Here is an 18,580-nt window from a genome sequence, read left to right on the forward strand (position 1 = left end):
CATGAAAATTTGATTTTTTTTTTGTCAAAACGATTCCTTTTCGATGCAATATCAATGCTCTACGCTGAAATTTGACGAAAAACTTTGGAGATTCATATCTTGTCACTCAAATGTCTATTTCAGATAATTTTTTTTAATGGCAATGGCAGCATGGAGTGATGGTTCTGCCACCTTGAGAAGTGGTTGTGGTGGTGCCATCGTGGAAGCGAATGAGAGAAGGGCGAAGAGAGTTTGAGAGATAGTTTAGAGAGAGAAATGGAGGATGCTAATGAGATAGACAATTGGGTCCAATAATTATAAAATGAAAAATTTTAGGGATAGATAGTTATGAGGGTAAATACCTAGACAAAGAAAAGAGAAAATAGAAGAGGTTATTAGTTCCTGGAATCTCAAAATAACATGCTCAAAACACTACTATAAAAATAGTCATTTGCGTCAGTTCTCAACCGTCACAATTGATTTTTTGCGTCAATTTCAAAATTGACGAGGATTTCCATGAGGCAAACCAACCTGACATTTGTGTGAGTGCTCCACTATCACAAACGTGCATTTGTGATAGTTTTCTATTGACGCAAACACTTGGCATTTGCGTTAGCGCCTAACTGCCACAAATGCCACGTTTGTAACAGTGGAGCACTGATAAAAATGTCAGGCGTCTGTGCCAGTGGAAAAATGTCACAAATGCCACGTTTGTGACAGTTGAGCACTGACACAAATGCTAGATTGGTTTGCTTCAGTGGAAAACTGCCACAAACGCTAAAAAAAACATTATTTTTGCATAAGTTAGGAACTATCACATAATGTTTTAACCAGGCAAATTGCAAAGTTTATTCCAATTCTCCTGACCTATTAGATAAAAAAAAACAGCAGCAAAAATAGAAAAACAATAGTATAAACATAAAAGCACCACTAGAAATCAATAAAAAATTTGTATAGTTAACATTTGTGATTAAATTTACAAAAGTAATTCAGATTTCAAAGTTAATATATGTATATAGTTATAACTATTGTATTCTAAATATCTAAGCATTAAACACTTTAACTAAAATTTCCTCACTAAACTTGCTCATTTGGTAACTGCGATAGGCCAAAATTGATTCAGTCCATTCATCCTGTATATCAATGATTTCGACAATTATATATGGTGTTATATTCTTAAACTATTTAAGAAATATTTAAAATAATAAGTTAGAATGCATCCAAATAAAATCATAATTGATAGTTTAAATTAAGTTTAAAGGGTAAAACAATACCTCATTTTTCAAGTAGGTCTTCGATCTAGGCTATGAAATAAATTCTCTAGCAAACTTCATGTAACGTCCTCCTAATCCATGAATGTTACACTGTGAACTTTAAATATTGTCAGACTTGCTAATAAAGTCATTTGGTTATAAACATGTAACTAAAGTTAATGTCAAAGGTTAGGGTTAAAATTTTTGGTCAAAGGGAACGTTGACTTTTCATTTAAAAGTTTAATAGATACATGGGATCCCAAAAGGTTACAAACAGATGTTTGAAAATGTATATATTGTTGGGAAAACTTATACAAGATCTTTATTTATTCTCATGTAGATCTAATATTAAACAAGTTATTATGAGACAACCTAGAACATGTTTCTAAAATTGAATTCAAAGAGAAATAATGATAAGAATTCTTCCATTATACACAGCGGAATGATAGAGTCCTTCCCTCAGTTGCTCTAACCCTTGTATCCTTTTTGTCGCAGAGTATTACCAAGAAACTGAACCGTTCTTCAATTTTCTTCACAGCCTTCCAAAGTATCCATGGAATCACCTAGGCTAGGGTGGGAAATTCTCAACACACGAGATAGATACAGAAAGAAGAAGAGTAGAAGAGAAAAAATGAAGCTTATAATTGGACTTATGCAGTAGACAGAATCTAAAACCTAATAGATCTTCTCATCTTCTCAGAACCATGTGTTTCAGAAATCTGATTTCATCTCTCACTTAGCACTCCTTTTATAGACTCAATTAGGACATTTAATTTAATTTAAAAAATCAATAAAATAATAAATAATATCAGCCCTAGGTCAAAATTATCATGGGCTTTAGGCCCGTGAAATTTCTCATTTGACTATAAGCCGGTTGGACTTAAAATCAATGCTTGTATTATTTTCTATTGATTTAATTAATTAAATAATTATTCAAATCCTTTATCAAATTAATTATTTATAATTGTAACATTGGTTTAAACTTGTTTATTAATTTAGATACCAATTTATCTTAATTAATAAATCTGTCATAATTTCTCTTTTCTTCTCTAAATTGTATAACTCTGTGAAACTATCCAAAATTGACCTGGTCAATTTTAATAATTCTAATTGATAATTAAATCAATTAATTGAGACTATCTAGATTATTTTATCCAAGGTACAATGGGGACCATGGGCCTATGAAATCAAGTTCCAATAAGTTATCTTAAATCTAACAAATAAATTTACTAACTTATTAATTCCTCGTGATCCCTCTAAAGACTCAGAATTGCACTCTTGAATTCATAAAATGCTCTATAAGAAATATATATATAGATTATTAATCATCTATTGTTACAACCATAATTGTCACTCAATCATCTTTAAACAGTCTACAATGAGATAAGACTAAAATACCGTTTTACCCTTCATTGTATTTTATCCTTAATACACTTAGTTCCTTGTAAATGATATTTCAGTAAACTAATATTAATTATTGAAATGAGATCTCTATCATTAAGCACATTGAACTAAACTAAAAGTAAACCATCGTTTCACTTTTTCATCAGAAGCTATAGATGTTCATATCTATGATTAACACCCCCATTCAATTATACTACCGAGTTCCCAAGATGTAAGTATGAGCTAGTCCGTAGGGTAAGCTGGTAACAAACAAGTTAAAAAACTCAAATAATACAACCAGTTACAATACTAACCACTCAGAATTGAGATTGAATTGACATATCACTACAAGAAAAAATGCTTTTAATAACACCAAAAATGTGTTATCAAAACCTACGATAACACTTTCTGATGTGTTAAGACAGACTATGTTATCGTAGGTCAAGGTACTTTACATAACACTTTATCAGTGTTATACATATGTGTTATTGTACTGTCAACGATAACACAATTTCTGTGTTATTTTAATATATAGATAAGTGTTGAATTATGTTATTTATAGTCGATACTATAACATTTTTTTTGTGTTATACTACACTTTAGTATAACACTTTTTTTGTGTTATACTACACTTTAGTATAACACTTTTTTTGTGTTATACTACACTTTAGTATAACACATTTGTTATATTAGCTTAGAGAAACATAATCTTTTATTACTTACACAAAACTAGGAAAACAAATATGAAAGTTGAAGCCAAATAAGGTAACATAAATAGATTTTTATTAATTACTCAAATGTAATTACAATATTTAGTCTACTAGTCTAGGCTTAAGAAATCATATTACAACATAATTTATGCCCAATTCAGATTCCTTTATCACTAAATACAAAACAAGAAATGTATACAAAAATTAGTGAAATACATTCTTCCATTCTAAAGGCCTCAACTACAAATGTTGTCAAAAATTGCTCCAAAGAAATCATCTCAATATACCTGCACATTGTAAAAAAAAAGTCATTTTATTATTAAGAACATAAGTAACCATCAGGGCATCAAGTATGGCATCCAAATTAACATAAGTTTGGAAACTTCTTGGTTGTTTATATCAAACATTAAGTATTTGAGTAACATTAGTAAGTGAGACCAACAAGAAAAACAATTTAGGTTTGTCACTGTAAATGATGGCCACTAGAAAGATAAATATATATAAATAAAGGATCAATAAATAAGGTCAAATTCGTACTTTGAGTTTAAATGATGAGCAACAGCAAAGCCGATCCAATTCATACGATGATTTGATTTTAGAGACAAGAGCTGTTGTTTTGTCTCGACAAACCTTGCCAAATCTCGCATTTGCGCCTGTACCACAATAGATAAAGAGCCATCATTAACCAAAACAAATTAAGGATTTAAATCAAGAAAAAGGCACTACTCACAAAAAATGATGTAATAAACAAGCATGATACTAGCAGCTGTATTTAACAGTGAGGAATGGCCAAATGGAACATCAAAAAGTCTTCCAAATATCCATTTTATCGGTATTGCACTTTAAATAAAGGCACCTTTAACAAACATAATAATTATGCAATTTAAACCTAATTGAATATTTACTTCTATAAAATAATAATATTGTCTCAATAATCAGATGTTACTGTAATCCCCACAGTTCTTTACCATTGTTTCTAATAGCTACAGAACTCGAATTAATTCAACAAACCAGTTAGAAAAGATTGACCACAAAAAAAGGAGTCTTTAGGTAGAATATACATATATAAATATATATATATACATATTTATACATATAAAAATACCAGATTTAATTCAAAGAAGAAAGAACTCAAAATATGTAGTAAAGCTTTAGCTTACCATCTTAATACTGTGTCTATGGTTTTTGCTGGCTCTCTGTTGCGGATAGTTCGTCTTCCAAAGCTCCCTATATATAGAAAATTTACAGTTACAGAGCACAAGTATTAAAAATAAAGGTTGAAAATTTTAATGAAAGCCCAAGAGCCTAATTAGTCTCACTAGGAGTCCTAATCCTGATGCTAACTAATTAGACTCCTTAACTACATATAAAACTCTCTTGAGTGGTCTTATGAAGTAATGCATTGACTATGCAGTCAGTAGACACAATTTAACCATGTAAGAGAATTTACTAAAAACTATCAGAAACAACATGAATAAAAGCAGTATAAACTCCAACTAAAAAATTGATTTTTATCGGATTAAATTATGAAAATTCATTAACAAGATATGAATCAAAATGCTGCATTACTAAATGGAAATTCACATAAATATAAGTTCAGAGGCAATAAAATTAACTTCAATTACATAAGAGATCAATAACCCAGAAAAAAAAACCATATTAAGCAATTATGGTGACTAAAATCGAAATTATACTGATACCCAGATGAAACATTTGCAAGAAAAATTCATAATCAAAACTTTGAACCAAAAACTGAGATAAGTCTACAGATCAGTGCTCGAAGATATGATAAATTGTCAACAGCAGCAACTAAATTACTTAAGATGTTCTTAGTCTGTTCAGCGTATCAAATCATCCTGGCAATCATAGCACAATTATAACCAGACAAACTAAAGCAGGACAGTTGAAGGACAACCTTGGAAGTCCATTATCAAACACAAAGACAGGAGGCCTCCTGTTGACTCACTGAAGAAACATTATTACTAGTTTCCTAGCCTGATGACACATTAAGACAAGGTCTAAGCTTACCTACTATGTCATCACATACATTATACCTCATCTTAAAATTAAACTATCACAAGGATTACAAGTAGAAAGTAGCTTGGACTACATTACCTGAACTTGGATTTGCCCATCTTCTGCATTTAGAATCTGCAGCGATAGTGTTCCCTGAACATCAAAGTTACTGACACCACCATCTCGTTTCAGTGTTACATTTAGTTTCTCCTCAACAGCCAAAGTGACGGGATCAATTAAAGGTGGGGCAGATGATCTAGATTGGCCTGCTTTTGGCTGCACATCTTCAAGGATAACCTCCCCTTCTGCTTTCAAAGACTCCAAGAACTGGTTAGTCCTTTGTGATTTCCCTAACTGTTTAACCTGACCGAATATTACTTATGTATTCCACAAATACTCTACATGGCTATCTATCTAAATGGAATTTTAACAAATTTGACCATATATTATAAACAAGGTAGCAGACAAAAGTGAAAGAAAAAAAATGAATAAACTTAAACAATACACAAATAGCAAACATTCAAACTCAGGTTTAGAGCATTGATCTCTTTCATATTTATAGAATACCAATAAAGCAACAACAAATGACATGATAACACCAGTTATATACACATATCAAGAAAAATGCTCTGTATGTGCAGGTTCTACTTATTCAAACCCTCATTTACTTCTGGCCTAATGATTGAGATCACATCTATACAAAATAAAAAATACTAACTATATGCATTCTCTTTGCTTCTATCCTTCCTGGCATACACATAGGTCAAGGGTGGCCTATCATATTACCAGTCCAAGTTCTAATTGAGGGTATTCAAATCAATAATTCATGTTATATGAACAAGGAAATAATAATAACTCTTCGTGAAACCTCACATACCAACCTTCACAAGATATGTCACATTGTCATTGCTATGCATATGAGATGGGAAAAAATATTATTTAACAGAAGTCTTTTCATGGCACCAAAGTCGCATTCATAAATCAACAGAAAAGTTACTGAAAATGGAAGATAAAGAAAACAGTAATATGCACCGGCGCAGATAGAGCAGGTTTTTCTAGTTGGAGATTTTGATGGTCAACATGAGTTTGGCAATGAATTTCTTGTGTTTGAGCAGGTTGCTGTTTAGAGAGAACCAAGGAAGAAGACTGAAGCTTGTGGGCAATAGTTTGCTGCTGTCTCTCATTCTTTAACTGTTCCTCAAACAAACCATATTCCTTGGGCTTGTCCCACTGCAGATTAATTTTCAAGCCCTTATCCTCGTAAATTACAGATATAAGACTGAAAAATAAACAAGGGTGAACGAAAGAACATACCAACCTTTCACGAGTGACACAATTATAATAATACTTATGCCCATCAGGGCAGGTATGCTCACTCCAATCACATTCTGGAAGTTCAGGCATCTGAGGATTTGCAGGCACTGCAGCTCTGGGAATATTGTAAGCAACTTCCCGAGAACTGCTTCCAGTTGGTAGAGGCTGCATTAAACATTTCATTAAGATAACATAGATAAAGTTCTTAAATTAAAAAAAAAAATGAAGCAGAAGGAATGCAATATAATATTCTATTGAATAAACCCCTTCAGATATGTAAGGGCCAGCCGAGGAGGGATGCAAACCTCATACCTTGTGGGTCTAAACCACATATCCGATCATTAGAGCTACCCCTCTTGAATACTAATATATTATGCATTTCCATCAAACAATACAAAATTTATTAAAGATCCACTTGTTTGTAAATTCATTAGGAAGCCACAAAAAATATTTTTGGAGCAATATTTTATAACCAATTGGTCCATAACTCTGTGCATCAAACTCTTAGCACCTCGCAAAGATTTGATTTTATAAGATCTAATAAATGTTCATTAATGTGAGATACATGAGCTAGACAAAAGTTGTTGCCAACGTGACATCTGATGCCTAGAAATTGACTAGATGCAACTACAAGAGGGAGTTCAAAAGGCACTGCCTCGAAGATCAGAAATATACCATGACGTTCTCTTTCTCTGTCTGGCTTGCCTGCATACTTAACCGTAATAGGCATTTGTTCCTAAAAAAGGTAAAGACAACAAAATCTTTAACCAATAACTCAGTTGATGCGACCACAGACAACAAGAGTATTCATATCCTCCATGTAAAGAGCACTAAAGCTTTAACTCACCCTAGGAAAAAAATGTTGATTGTTTAGAGCTGCGATGGCCTTGTCGGCTTCAATAGTTGTTGCAAATTTCACAAAACAGCTTCCTGTAAGAGAAAACTACATCTATTTCATTTCTGCAGTAACTATATGCAACATCAATACAAAGGGCAGCTACAAGGCATATCCTAGACTAATGAAATTCAGACTGATGAAAAATCAAAACACTAGAGACGATAGTGTTTCTATTAGTATATAAAACTGCAATGCCAACAATGGCCTTGACTTTGACTTCTCTATAATAGAATTTTCAGGTTACCAACAATCAGATGTTGCATCAAGGAAGAGATTAAATGAACCATAACAACGAAAATTTGAAAAACAAATATAGCTCCAGTCAACTTGTCAATCATAGCATCCATAGCTGTAAGCTTTGGTTCAGGTATGCCCCTACTCATACCCAACTTGGTTTCATTGCCTGATAAAAATAAGAATAATTCACTATGTAAACTCGTTGAGATAACATTAAGATACACGTATATTATGATATTCTAACATTACAGCATCAATCCTCTGGAAACTTCCATAACTAAAATTGGTCAGACTGCAGAGAAGGTACAAAATTTGTAGGCACTGAAGCCATCAACCACATGACAGCCTTTAAAGAGAGACATATATATATAGATAGATAGATAGATAGATAGAGAAAGAGAGAGAGAAGAAGAAGCATGACTCACTTAAATTTGTGCTATTCCCATCAATCAGAAATACAAGTTTTATCAATTATTATTTCTTAAGATACAGTAGCAAGTTTGGGAGGTACTAAGATATTTCCCTTGGCATATTGATGTTGATAATTAATATGAAAGTTGTTGACTTCACTAGCAGATGTCATGATTAAAGTACAAATTTTCATACTTTATTAATAATTTTTTTCATATACTGCATAAGGTCACTTACCATTTATGAGAACTTCCCTTTTCTTATTGCTTCAAAACAAAACAAATATGTGCATGCATGAACAGAGAGGTATGCATTAAAATATGGCCTTGACAACTAGAATAAACAAACTTGCCTGTATAAACAGCTACTCCACATGCCCATTCGGTATTCCGCAAGTAACATGACTGAAGAATTGTGTTTTTAATGGTTAATGGGCACAGATCGTTATCAATAAAAGGAGGAAACAACCGTAAATTTGCATCAAATCTTCTAATGTCCTTGTCAGGAACAGGGCACTCAATCACACCCTGCAGAGAGAGAGAAATGCATCATCACTTATTAAAGTGAAATAAAACCCGATAGAAATCTTCATGGAAAGCTTACCTTGATTTTGTGCAAGACTTCTAGATCAATCCCCATGCAAGCTGAGGGAATAAACCTGGTCTTTAGATCAGTTTCACCATCTAGAGCAAAAGTCTGGAGGAAGTTACATTATCAAGTTCTTGACATGTTTAAGCAATTGTAAAGGTCAAAAGGAAAATAGTTACAGGATTACAGAAAAAGAAACACTGCCATTGCAATAATTCTACGATATAAGCATGTGACCATGCTCAGCTACTTGTGCCAAGTTAGCAACAAGGATACTAACGGTGTATAGAATCTTGTTACATGCCAAAGTTAGTACACCAGATTACATATTTTATCCTTAGTCTAATTAATAAAATAAAATTAAATATAATAAAATATTTTTTGTGATTTAAAAAAATAAAATAAAATAGACTATCCAAACCGTAATTGAAAAAAAAAACTTAGGCCTTTTACTTCTTTTCTTCTACTATATAAAAGTAAAAGCAAAAGATATGTCAAACGAGCACACTATATACAATAATATATGATCTCCATTACTTTTGCTTCATGCCAGATGCCAAATACAAGGGCATTCAGGCATGGGATGCCACAAAGATAATACCTCTCACAGCCTGTTTTTCTGAATACTCTTTCACACTCCCTCCATGTTCGCAAAGTTGATTATCCAAGATCCTAAAATTTCAGACAAGAGAAGCTAGTTATGAAATAGGCGGTTATGAAATAGGCGGGTGCTGCTTTAAAGTACATCAAAAAATTAAAATTCTTCTCCCCACTCCCTCCACACACACACACACCAAAAAAAAATCCTAAAGAAATGAATATGATTACTCTATTGGGAACCTGCTTTCACTGGTTGTAGCGGAAGAGCTTTTAAAAGGTGGTTCTGATGCCAGCTGCCCAGCATGATCATAGGAACCAGACCTGCTTAAATCCACACCAACACTTGAATGCAAAGACTGTGCTTGATCCTACAAAAGAAATCTATAACATTTGTATAAAAGAGAAATATATATAGAGAAAAACATTCTCAACAAAATAATGTACGGGGAAAAACCAGCACTATATCAGGAATAAATTTTAAATTTTCATAATAAAAAAAGGATGCATAAATTTATGGAACACGCCTCGAAAAGAAACTTTTTTATTCTTTATTTATTTTAATTTTTTTCCCTTTCTGGATAAAGAGGAAGGGGAGTGGGGTGGAGATAGCATGGAGATTTATAGGTTGTTGCTTCAATAAACCCAATTTCCAAAAAAGAAATATAATTAAGAACAAAATTTTAGAAAGGTCTTGCAGTTCATTTTGCTTCAAAATATTCATATGGTTTGCCAACCAACACTTTGACAATAATCCAGAGTGCAACAAACTTGTTTAGATAATTAAAAAGACTAAACAACAACTAGCTTCAATAGCTAACATGCTGAGCAAAAAATTATGAGAAAGATTTCTGATGAAGGAGCTACCATAGCACAAGAACTTGATGAAGCTCGAGCCACATCATTACTTTTTCCTTTGTTCCAGTCAGCTGAACTATAAATTCCAGAGGTAGAGGAATCTCCAAAGGTATCATTATTATGTGAATCCACCAATACGTCCTCATCATAACCACTGTCATCAGCTATCTTACCATGATAGACAGAAGAGAATCTTGTCTCCTCATCAATATCTAAATTGCCACTGAGTTGAAAGCCTCTTTCCTGTGTTGCATTTAAAAAAATCAACATCCAAAACTAGAAAACTTCGAAGGTAAAAAAAAAGTATTTATAGGTTCAAAATACCATCAACAAAGCCTCACCTCTGCTAAATGAAGATCACGAGTGTCCTCACCCTCAATTTCTCTTGCAATTCTTTGAGCTTCCTTTTCCAACTCTCGAGTCTTAGGACCTCTCTCAAGCTTTGTGGTGTAAGGTTCCTCATCAAATGTGCTTTTAACTCCAAACAATGCTTCATTTACTGTAAACTGGTCCCATCCCCTAAAAGGAAAAGCGCACTAGTAATTACTTAGGAAAGCAAAAAAAAAAAATCTAAAGAAGCATCAGTGCTCTAAAGACTTATCACAAATTAGCTTTAAATTTAAAAGAAAATGACAATTACCAATCGAACCGCAAAGTTGTTTAAATGGCACCCTACTTGAAAGAAAAAATCATTTGCAACATTGAAATAGCAATATATCACCAATAAATATGAGAAAAAATAGATGTTAGAACAACCTATTCCAATGGCCATCAAAAATATTCTCTAATTCAGGGCATTGCGGATCATCTTCGTCAGGGACCCATGGCTCAAGTTCTCTCTCCAACTCAACATGGCGAGATTGCGATATGACAGAATCTATCATAAGTTCTTGCTGTTTTTCACATTGAGCCTCATCTAAAAACCCCTCACTTGTAACAGAAACATCCTGTCATAGTTGAATTACCACTGCATCATCATACTCTATCCAATTATGTAATATCTAATGTAGCTACCTATTAAGCTATTGCCCGTAAACATTTCTATTTCAATATTCAAAATAATTGTGAAGATTTTCTGAAGTAACATCTTGATAAGATCTCCACCCTTTATTCACTTTTGAAACCAAAAATTTTACCAAGCAAGGCATTAGTGTAATATAGTAGCAATAGTAGCAATAGTTTTGTTATTAGTTATAGTAATAACAAAACAATAACATAACTCAAACAAAAACCATAAGCAGTGGAACTTTTTAAAATATATGCAACAAATTGAAATCAGAAATAAGAACAGAACATAAATATTGCAAAACCTTTGCTATAACTTGCACAAGTTTTTTAGAAGGTATAATCAATGTCTTTGCGGGAGGCTTGCTAACTGACTCCGCGGGAGACTTTTGTCCTCGAGAGCTACCATCTTTTGTCAAGCGAGCCATCTTCAATATAATTCCTGAATGTAACAAACAGGTGAATGTGATAAAGCTCATCTAAAATACAGGATTAGAACTGTCAACTGACTAAAGTAATACTAAACGCCAGAAAAAATGCAAAATACTCAATGAAGACTAAGATATTAAAGATTGGATCTTTAATAAATAAAAAAGGTTGAAACCTGTAAAACATAAGCTCTTCAACAAAAATAGAAAAAGTGAAACCTACCAAAATCTTTTTCGTTTGCTGCATGAAATATTCTAGAATATATGGATCCATTTTGCACATGGACATCCACATGCTGACCAACGAAACAAGTAGTTATATATACTAAGCGATCATGCGAAGGACTCCCATGGCCACCAGTTTTGCTCCCTGTCATAGAATTTAGACTCTTTAACAATGGAAAATAAATCCTAACAAGAAACAACAGAAATTGTAAGCGAATTTCACCAGTAGATGTTAATCTGTTATTGGAATTTGACTTCCCACTCTGTGACCTGTTCTCCAGCCTGGTCCCCACATCGCTTTCGCCTCTGCGACGGCCAAATCCATTGGCAGATGATTTGGAATGGACAGCCGGTTGCATATTCATCCTTCACAGAACCCTTTAACCTATGACAAAGAACTTGGCATCTGTTTAAGCCACTCTATTGCATTAACATACATTGAATGAATGATCAATGTTCTAAAAACCATGTTCAGATGATGCTAATAAACCAAGGTGAAAGTAAACACTGCAATTCTTATCCAGAGATCATTTTTATTACAAAAATCTATTGACTTGTGTTCCTTCAACATATAACATAGTGCAAAGAAAACACAAAAAGTGTTGACCAAAATTGGAATAGCAATAACAATTTTCAAGATATGCCACTGCCAAAATATCTCAAAATAATGTCCTGATCCAGATAACCATATTTAATAATGTTGAAATTTTGAGAAGATTATAACATTAATCAAATCAAAGTCTCACCTTACCCACTAAAGCTCCTGTAGTCCCAATGAACCTACCCAAACAGAACGAATGAGGAATCAATCCAAATGCACAGTATAATTTCAAAAATAAGAAAGATCATATTATTCTAAGCATCTGTTTAAGTGCCCGTGAATTGAAGTTTTATCACTTGCATTATCGTCAAGGCTCTAATATTGATTGAATTCGTCAAGGCTCATACCATGGACCTTCGTCGGGATACTCGACATACCATTGCTGCAAATTACATTTATCTAATATTTAGCCTATGTGCTTATAGTATATATACAGAGAGGAGGGGCGGATGGAGAAGGAAACCAATTTGCAGATTATTGAGGGACACTCTAAGAGAAAAATTTGTATTATATGTAAGGAAAATTGGACTGAAGAAAATTACATAGAAAAAATCAAACCACGCTTCAAAATTCACATCCATCTCAATTCGCTATGACCAGTTAATTCAGTCCAAGACACAAAGAAAGAAGAGAGCTGACATAACCTGTTGGAGGAGTCCCTTCCTGTGCCGTTGCTAGTCAGAGAGAGCGAGCCGAGAGCCTATTGGAGAAGTCGCCGTTGGTGGGTGCTCTACTTCCTCCGTTGCTCGACTTGCTGGACTGTCCGTTGCCGAGAAATATGGAGAGAGTGTGTGAGAGCAGAGGTCGGGGGAGGCCGGAGGTAGAGGGAAATAGAAAATCAAACAACCCATTAGATTTATTCCCAAATTAAGCTCGATTAGCATAAAAACCCAATGACCCAGATCAATAACACCTAAAACTATATATCCTTACCTGGCTTGCCAAGACCGAAGAGGAGTGAAACAACCCAACGAATGGAACCCTACTGACAGAGAGATAGAGAAAGACGAGAGAGAGATGGAGGAGATATGAGGGATGGAGGCTGAGATTTGAGGGATGGAGGAGATGTGAGCTCAGATTTGAAGCAGGGATGATGAAACCGAAGATAAAGTTCGGACTTTGCTTAGCCGAAGAAGAAAATGGTGAGTCCATGTGATTTTTTCTGAAAAAAAATGTACGAGTGGCGGGCTCCCAAAATATTACCGCCTTTTTATTTTGCTGCATACATAACATTTACCATAACTCTTTTTCATTTCTATTATATTCATGTGTTATGGAAATGGGTATTTGGTGTAGTGTATGGTCAACTATATGATATGACTAGAATAGATATAACGGTATGTTTACTTATTATATCTTCTGTCAATATTGGTCCAGTCCGATGTAACAAATACATCCGATCTTATCCACTTTGTTAATGTTCTGGAAAGAACATTACACTACAATGTGTAAGTAGATCATATCGTAGATTGACAAGTCAGTGTAAATCCTGTGCACTGACTAATCTTAGGACTAACTTATATTTGAACATATAATCGTATTTATATTCCACTTTTATTACGTCACTATAAATATGATTACCTATATGCTCAGGATTTAATAGAAGTTTATATCAAACAAAAAATCATGAAAATAAAACATGTGAGCAAAGTGATTGACCAAGTCAATTAATGATTTCTATTCTTTTATTGATAATAAATGAGATTACAAAGAAATTGGGTTTTAATTAGGGCATAAAACCCCAACATAAACAATCAAAAGTTACAACCCGTCGGCGTAATTAAGCAGCAAAATAAGGGATACAACCCTAGTTCCTCTGGGATATCCTCGGTCATGGTGGACCAGCAGTCGCATATATACACGCCGCCATCAAAGCTCTCCAACTCATGGCTGGTCTAGCTTTCCTTTCCCCTTACTTGTACCACTTAGCACTCGTGAGCCAAGGCTTGGCAAGAAAACTTAAACATGAGCATGAACACAAATACAAATTCCAAATAAATATCTAGTATACCCAACAGTAATAACCTACTCATTCATGTATACAATTACAAATAAATAATCATTGGATCATTCTGGGGCCCGCTACCCTGAATAAATGACCATAGATTCAACCTCGGGCCTTATGCCCTAGCTATGTGGCCATAGAGTCATTTGGGGCCCTTACCCTTAGCTCTGAGTAACTAGCCATAGAGCTATCCAAGTGCTTTGTTTTCCAATGACCATAGGGTCGGCCACTGTAATTGTACGTCTCTGATTGGGCCTAAGCCTCTCGACTAGCACGCATCGCGCTATTGCCGCCCTTGACTAATAAGTCAAGACTTTAATCACGCATTCAGATAACCAGACAAACAGATACAGATATAGATAAGCATACTTCAGAAACAAGTATGCATACATATAAATCAAGGTATCTTAACCAATCAAACACAAACACAATAATAATCATGTTCCTTAACGGGGTCGAGCCCTACCTATGCAAACAAGGCAAGCATTCATTAAACAATTATCCAGACATAGATCATTCAAGCATTATCTAAATCACATTCATTCTCAGGGGTCGAGCCCTATTAATAGTTATAATCAACAACCGGGCCAAGCTCTAATCACATATTTCACGTATTAGGAGCATTTTTCTTACCTTAGGTCCGACTACAACGTATATTAAGAACGACCTAGAGCACGATCCCGGTTCCGAGCCCCTAGTGATAACCTACTCACAACCAATAGATAATATCACGACCTGAGCCCTAGGTTGTGGCAGATTTGTAATATCCATAACTTGGGTGGTCAAAGGTCAAACTTTGACCCTTGTTGGAAAATAGTCTTTATAAATTATCCTTTAGTTTATATTAAATAGTACTATAATCATAAGTCAAAACAATGGAATAACTCCTATAATTATATATACAAATATTAGTGATAAAAGCATGATCATTTATCATTATACATAGAATAATAATATCCCCACAATTATGTAGTCACCAAACAGTTAAATTTAATAAGTCATAAAACACCCAAAATAATACTTAGCATCCACAATTCCTCATTCCTAACTATTGCATAGCTAATTTAGATATACAGACCATTAGGTTCCAAATTAAATACATCTGTAATGTTCAAAATATAGGACTATGGCACTAAATAGAACTAGGCTAAACACATTGGCTCCATCAATAATTCACCTTATCCACATTCGCATCACTAGGCTCCTGGAATGGGAGAGATATAGGGGATGAAATTTGTTATCCCTAAAAAATCTAGGGATGACGTGGAAAATGAGAAAGCGACACGTGACATCACAAATCAGGGGAAAATGATAAAGTATTGAAAAAAGACCGATGAGAAAGAAAAAAAAAGATAGGTACAAGACCTATAGGGAAATCGACTAGGCATAAACCTCGTAGGGGTGGTAGGCCTGGCCATAGCCCCTAGGGGTGGTTGGCCTGACACCAACCCCTAGGGGTGGTTGGCCAGAGATGTTCGAAAACCCCCTAGGGGTGGTCGGCCCATGCATGCCCAAGAATCGCTCGGAGTGGTCGGCCCACCCTATCCTCCATAGGGTGGTCGGCTTACACTCTCGAAAACGGGTAAAATTCACGCTCGTTCATAATGAGATGAACAGGCCTAGCACCCAGAGGATTAACAAGCATAGCACCTAGAATATCACAGGCCTAGCACCCAGAGGACCAACGGGCGTAGCACCCAAGCTCTAAAGGGTCATCAAGCCTAGCACCTAAGTCTCATAGACCAATCTAGACATAGCATTTTCCCAGAGGTTTCAATCATGCATTATCTACCACGATCCAGATAAACAACGAGAAGACCCACGATCTCATAATCATGGGGATGTAGACATGTATCTCCACTACCTAATAATCATGTACTAAACCAAAATCCCAACACTACTGATCATGTAACAGCCCCTGGGTACTATAAATAAAGGACCCAGGGCTTCATTGAAGGGGATTGACGAATATTTTGGGAGAAATTCTGGGCAAATTAGTAACGAGTAAATACTTTTGTTCATCAATGTAATTGTCTATCGAGTGATTCAATACTAAAAGCTAAGTGGATTAGGTTATTACTGTTCATCAGAACAGGGCCGAACCACTATAAAATTTTTGTGTGTTTATTTAAGATATTTGTACTCTGTCGTTCATTATATTTATTTCGTTAAAAAAGTGTTGTATATTGTACATACGACCATTGGCCAATTTCACAGGTCAACATTTTGGTGCTTTCATTGAGAGTATGAAATCAAGAAACACACTTTCATCAGTTTTCGATGCCTCTAAAACCCAACCAGACAAAGAATACGGCTCCTAAGGATTCCACCACTCAGGATCCCATCGATCCTGTTAACGAACCTCGGGTGGAGGTTGGAGACCAACCTAATGCAGAAGATCCACAGGATGCTCACCAGGAGGAGATGGTGCAATTTCTGGCGAGGCAGGAGGCCTTTGTGCAGAAATTGCCCTCCAGAGGGTGACTATGGAACGACAACGGCGGGAGATAGATGAGCAGGTCCAAAGGATGATCCAGAGGGAGCAGGAAACTGGCTAGAGGCACCAAGAGGTTGTTGTGGCCCTAGAGGCGGCTACTCAGTTAGCCCAAGCTAACAATGAAGCTGCTGCTCAGGCGATGAGGGAGGTTCAGGCCAAAGTAGCAGGAATGCGAGATAACAGTAGCATGGAGTCCCAGGGGAGGAGTCGAACCCCTAGGATGCTCTCAGAGTCACTTTCCCAGAGACTAAATGAAAAGGCACAGTCCAAGACTACCTCCTCCATGACTAAGAAGAATAACACTTCATCTCGGAGTAAAAGTGTTACCAACCCAAAGGCCCCCTCCCAGTGGGACAAACGAAACAACGCAGGAGAAGAGGGTCAAACATCTGAGAGGCGTGACAGGAATGGACATGGCCGCTCAAAGTCTCAAAGTCATGTAGGAGGAGAGGCTCAGAGGCAGGGTCGCACTGATAAGGGTAAGGCAAACCTATAACCCCTACAGCCTCATTCTCGCAAGGGAAAGGAACCGACGAACATCACCAATACCGTGTTTGATAGGCTCAGGAATGATGCACAACCTTAGGATCTAAGGGAAGTAATCAGCAGGAGGACCAACGCTCAGAAGGAGGTACCAGGGATGTCTACCCCACCTAGAGCAGTGATCCCACCAGAAGTGCAGGCTCAAATAGATGCACTCGTCATGGTTGTTCAGGGTTTGATAAAGATACCTTCCAATATTGAGCTGGCTCATAGAAGTCGGAGTCCCTTCAATTCTAATATCCAAGCTGCCCAACCACCACCAAAATACAAGACCCCTAAACTCCCAACATACACTAGGAAGGAAGACCCAGTACGACACATTGGAAAGTTCGAGGATCAAATGGAGTTACTCGGTGTGGAGCATGATTATAGGTGAAGAGTATTCCCTACCACTCTCCCTGACTCAACTCAGGAATGGTATTGGAAATTCAAACCTGGATCCATCACTTCCTAGGAGCAGTTCAGGAAGGAATTTTGCAAGGTCTTCAGTGCCTGATGGATTCAACCAGTTTATGCCAATCAGTTAGCTGACATCAAGCAAGGGAAGGATGAATCCCTAAAGGACTACATCCAAAGATTCATGTGAGAGGAAAATCGAGCATCCACAGTAGGAAATGAAGGGAAGTTTGTTTCCATCTCAGCAGGAATAATTTATTGTAGTCCCTTGGGGATAGCATACACTAAAACCCCATCAACACATTTCAGGAGTTCCTGGACCGAGCAGACAAATACACGAAGCTAGATGACGCTATCATGAATGAAGCAAAAGGCATAAACCATCCGACCACTGTCAAGGTAGATAAGAACAGTGCAAACCCTCAAGGCGGTAGTGGGGGCAACGGTAAGAAGAGGAATACCTCAGGTGTCGAGAAGGGTGGAGAGAAGAAAGCTAAGTCAGCACCTGCTGACAAACAGCCTAAGCATCAGTCCTACCAGCCCAAGTTCACCAATTATACCGTCCTGACTACATCAAGGGCTGAGATTTACTTGGCAACATACCAGGGGGTACCATACCGAAAGCCACCACCCTTG

At 35.8% G+C, this 18,580-nt stretch overlaps 1 protein-coding gene and 1 long non-coding RNA gene across 2 annotated transcripts; both read right to left on the minus strand.

Annotated features, from left to right (window-relative positions):
• Positions 1-3,381: 3,381 nt before the first annotated feature.
• On the minus strand, positions 3,382-3,970 carry LOC133802577 (uncharacterized). The gene is made up of 2 exons (XR_009877392.1): positions 3,863-3,970; positions 3,382-3,612 (listed from the first exon to the last, which is right to left on the minus strand). It is a non-coding gene; the product is annotated as an uncharacterized LOC133802577 (long non-coding RNA).
• Positions 3,971-6,235: 2,265 nt separating this feature from the next.
• On the minus strand, positions 6,236-12,287 carry LOC133800387 (polyadenylate-binding protein-interacting protein 3-like). Its single transcript, XM_062238344.1, has 15 exons — positions 12,126-12,287; positions 11,901-12,047; positions 11,555-11,691; positions 11,001-11,191; positions 10,586-10,763; positions 10,254-10,487; positions 9,630-9,757; positions 9,398-9,461; positions 8,805-8,897; positions 8,554-8,728; positions 7,798-7,956; positions 7,503-7,585; positions 7,221-7,391; positions 6,656-6,859; positions 6,236-6,571 (listed from the first exon to the last, which is right to left on the minus strand). The coding sequence occupies exons 1-15, from the start codon at positions 12,265-12,267 to the stop codon at positions 6,335-6,337; spliced, it is 2,343 nt and encodes a 780-aa protein (XP_062094328.1). The 5' UTR covers positions 12,268-12,287; the 3' UTR covers positions 6,236-6,334.
• Positions 12,288-18,580: the final 6,293 nt, after the last annotated feature.

Source organism: Humulus lupulus, chromosome 9 (assembly GCF_963169125.1).
Source record: "Humulus lupulus chromosome 9, drHumLupu1.1, whole genome shotgun sequence".
NCBI classification, from domain to species: domain Eukaryota; kingdom Viridiplantae; phylum Streptophyta; class Magnoliopsida; order Rosales; family Cannabaceae; genus Humulus; species Humulus lupulus.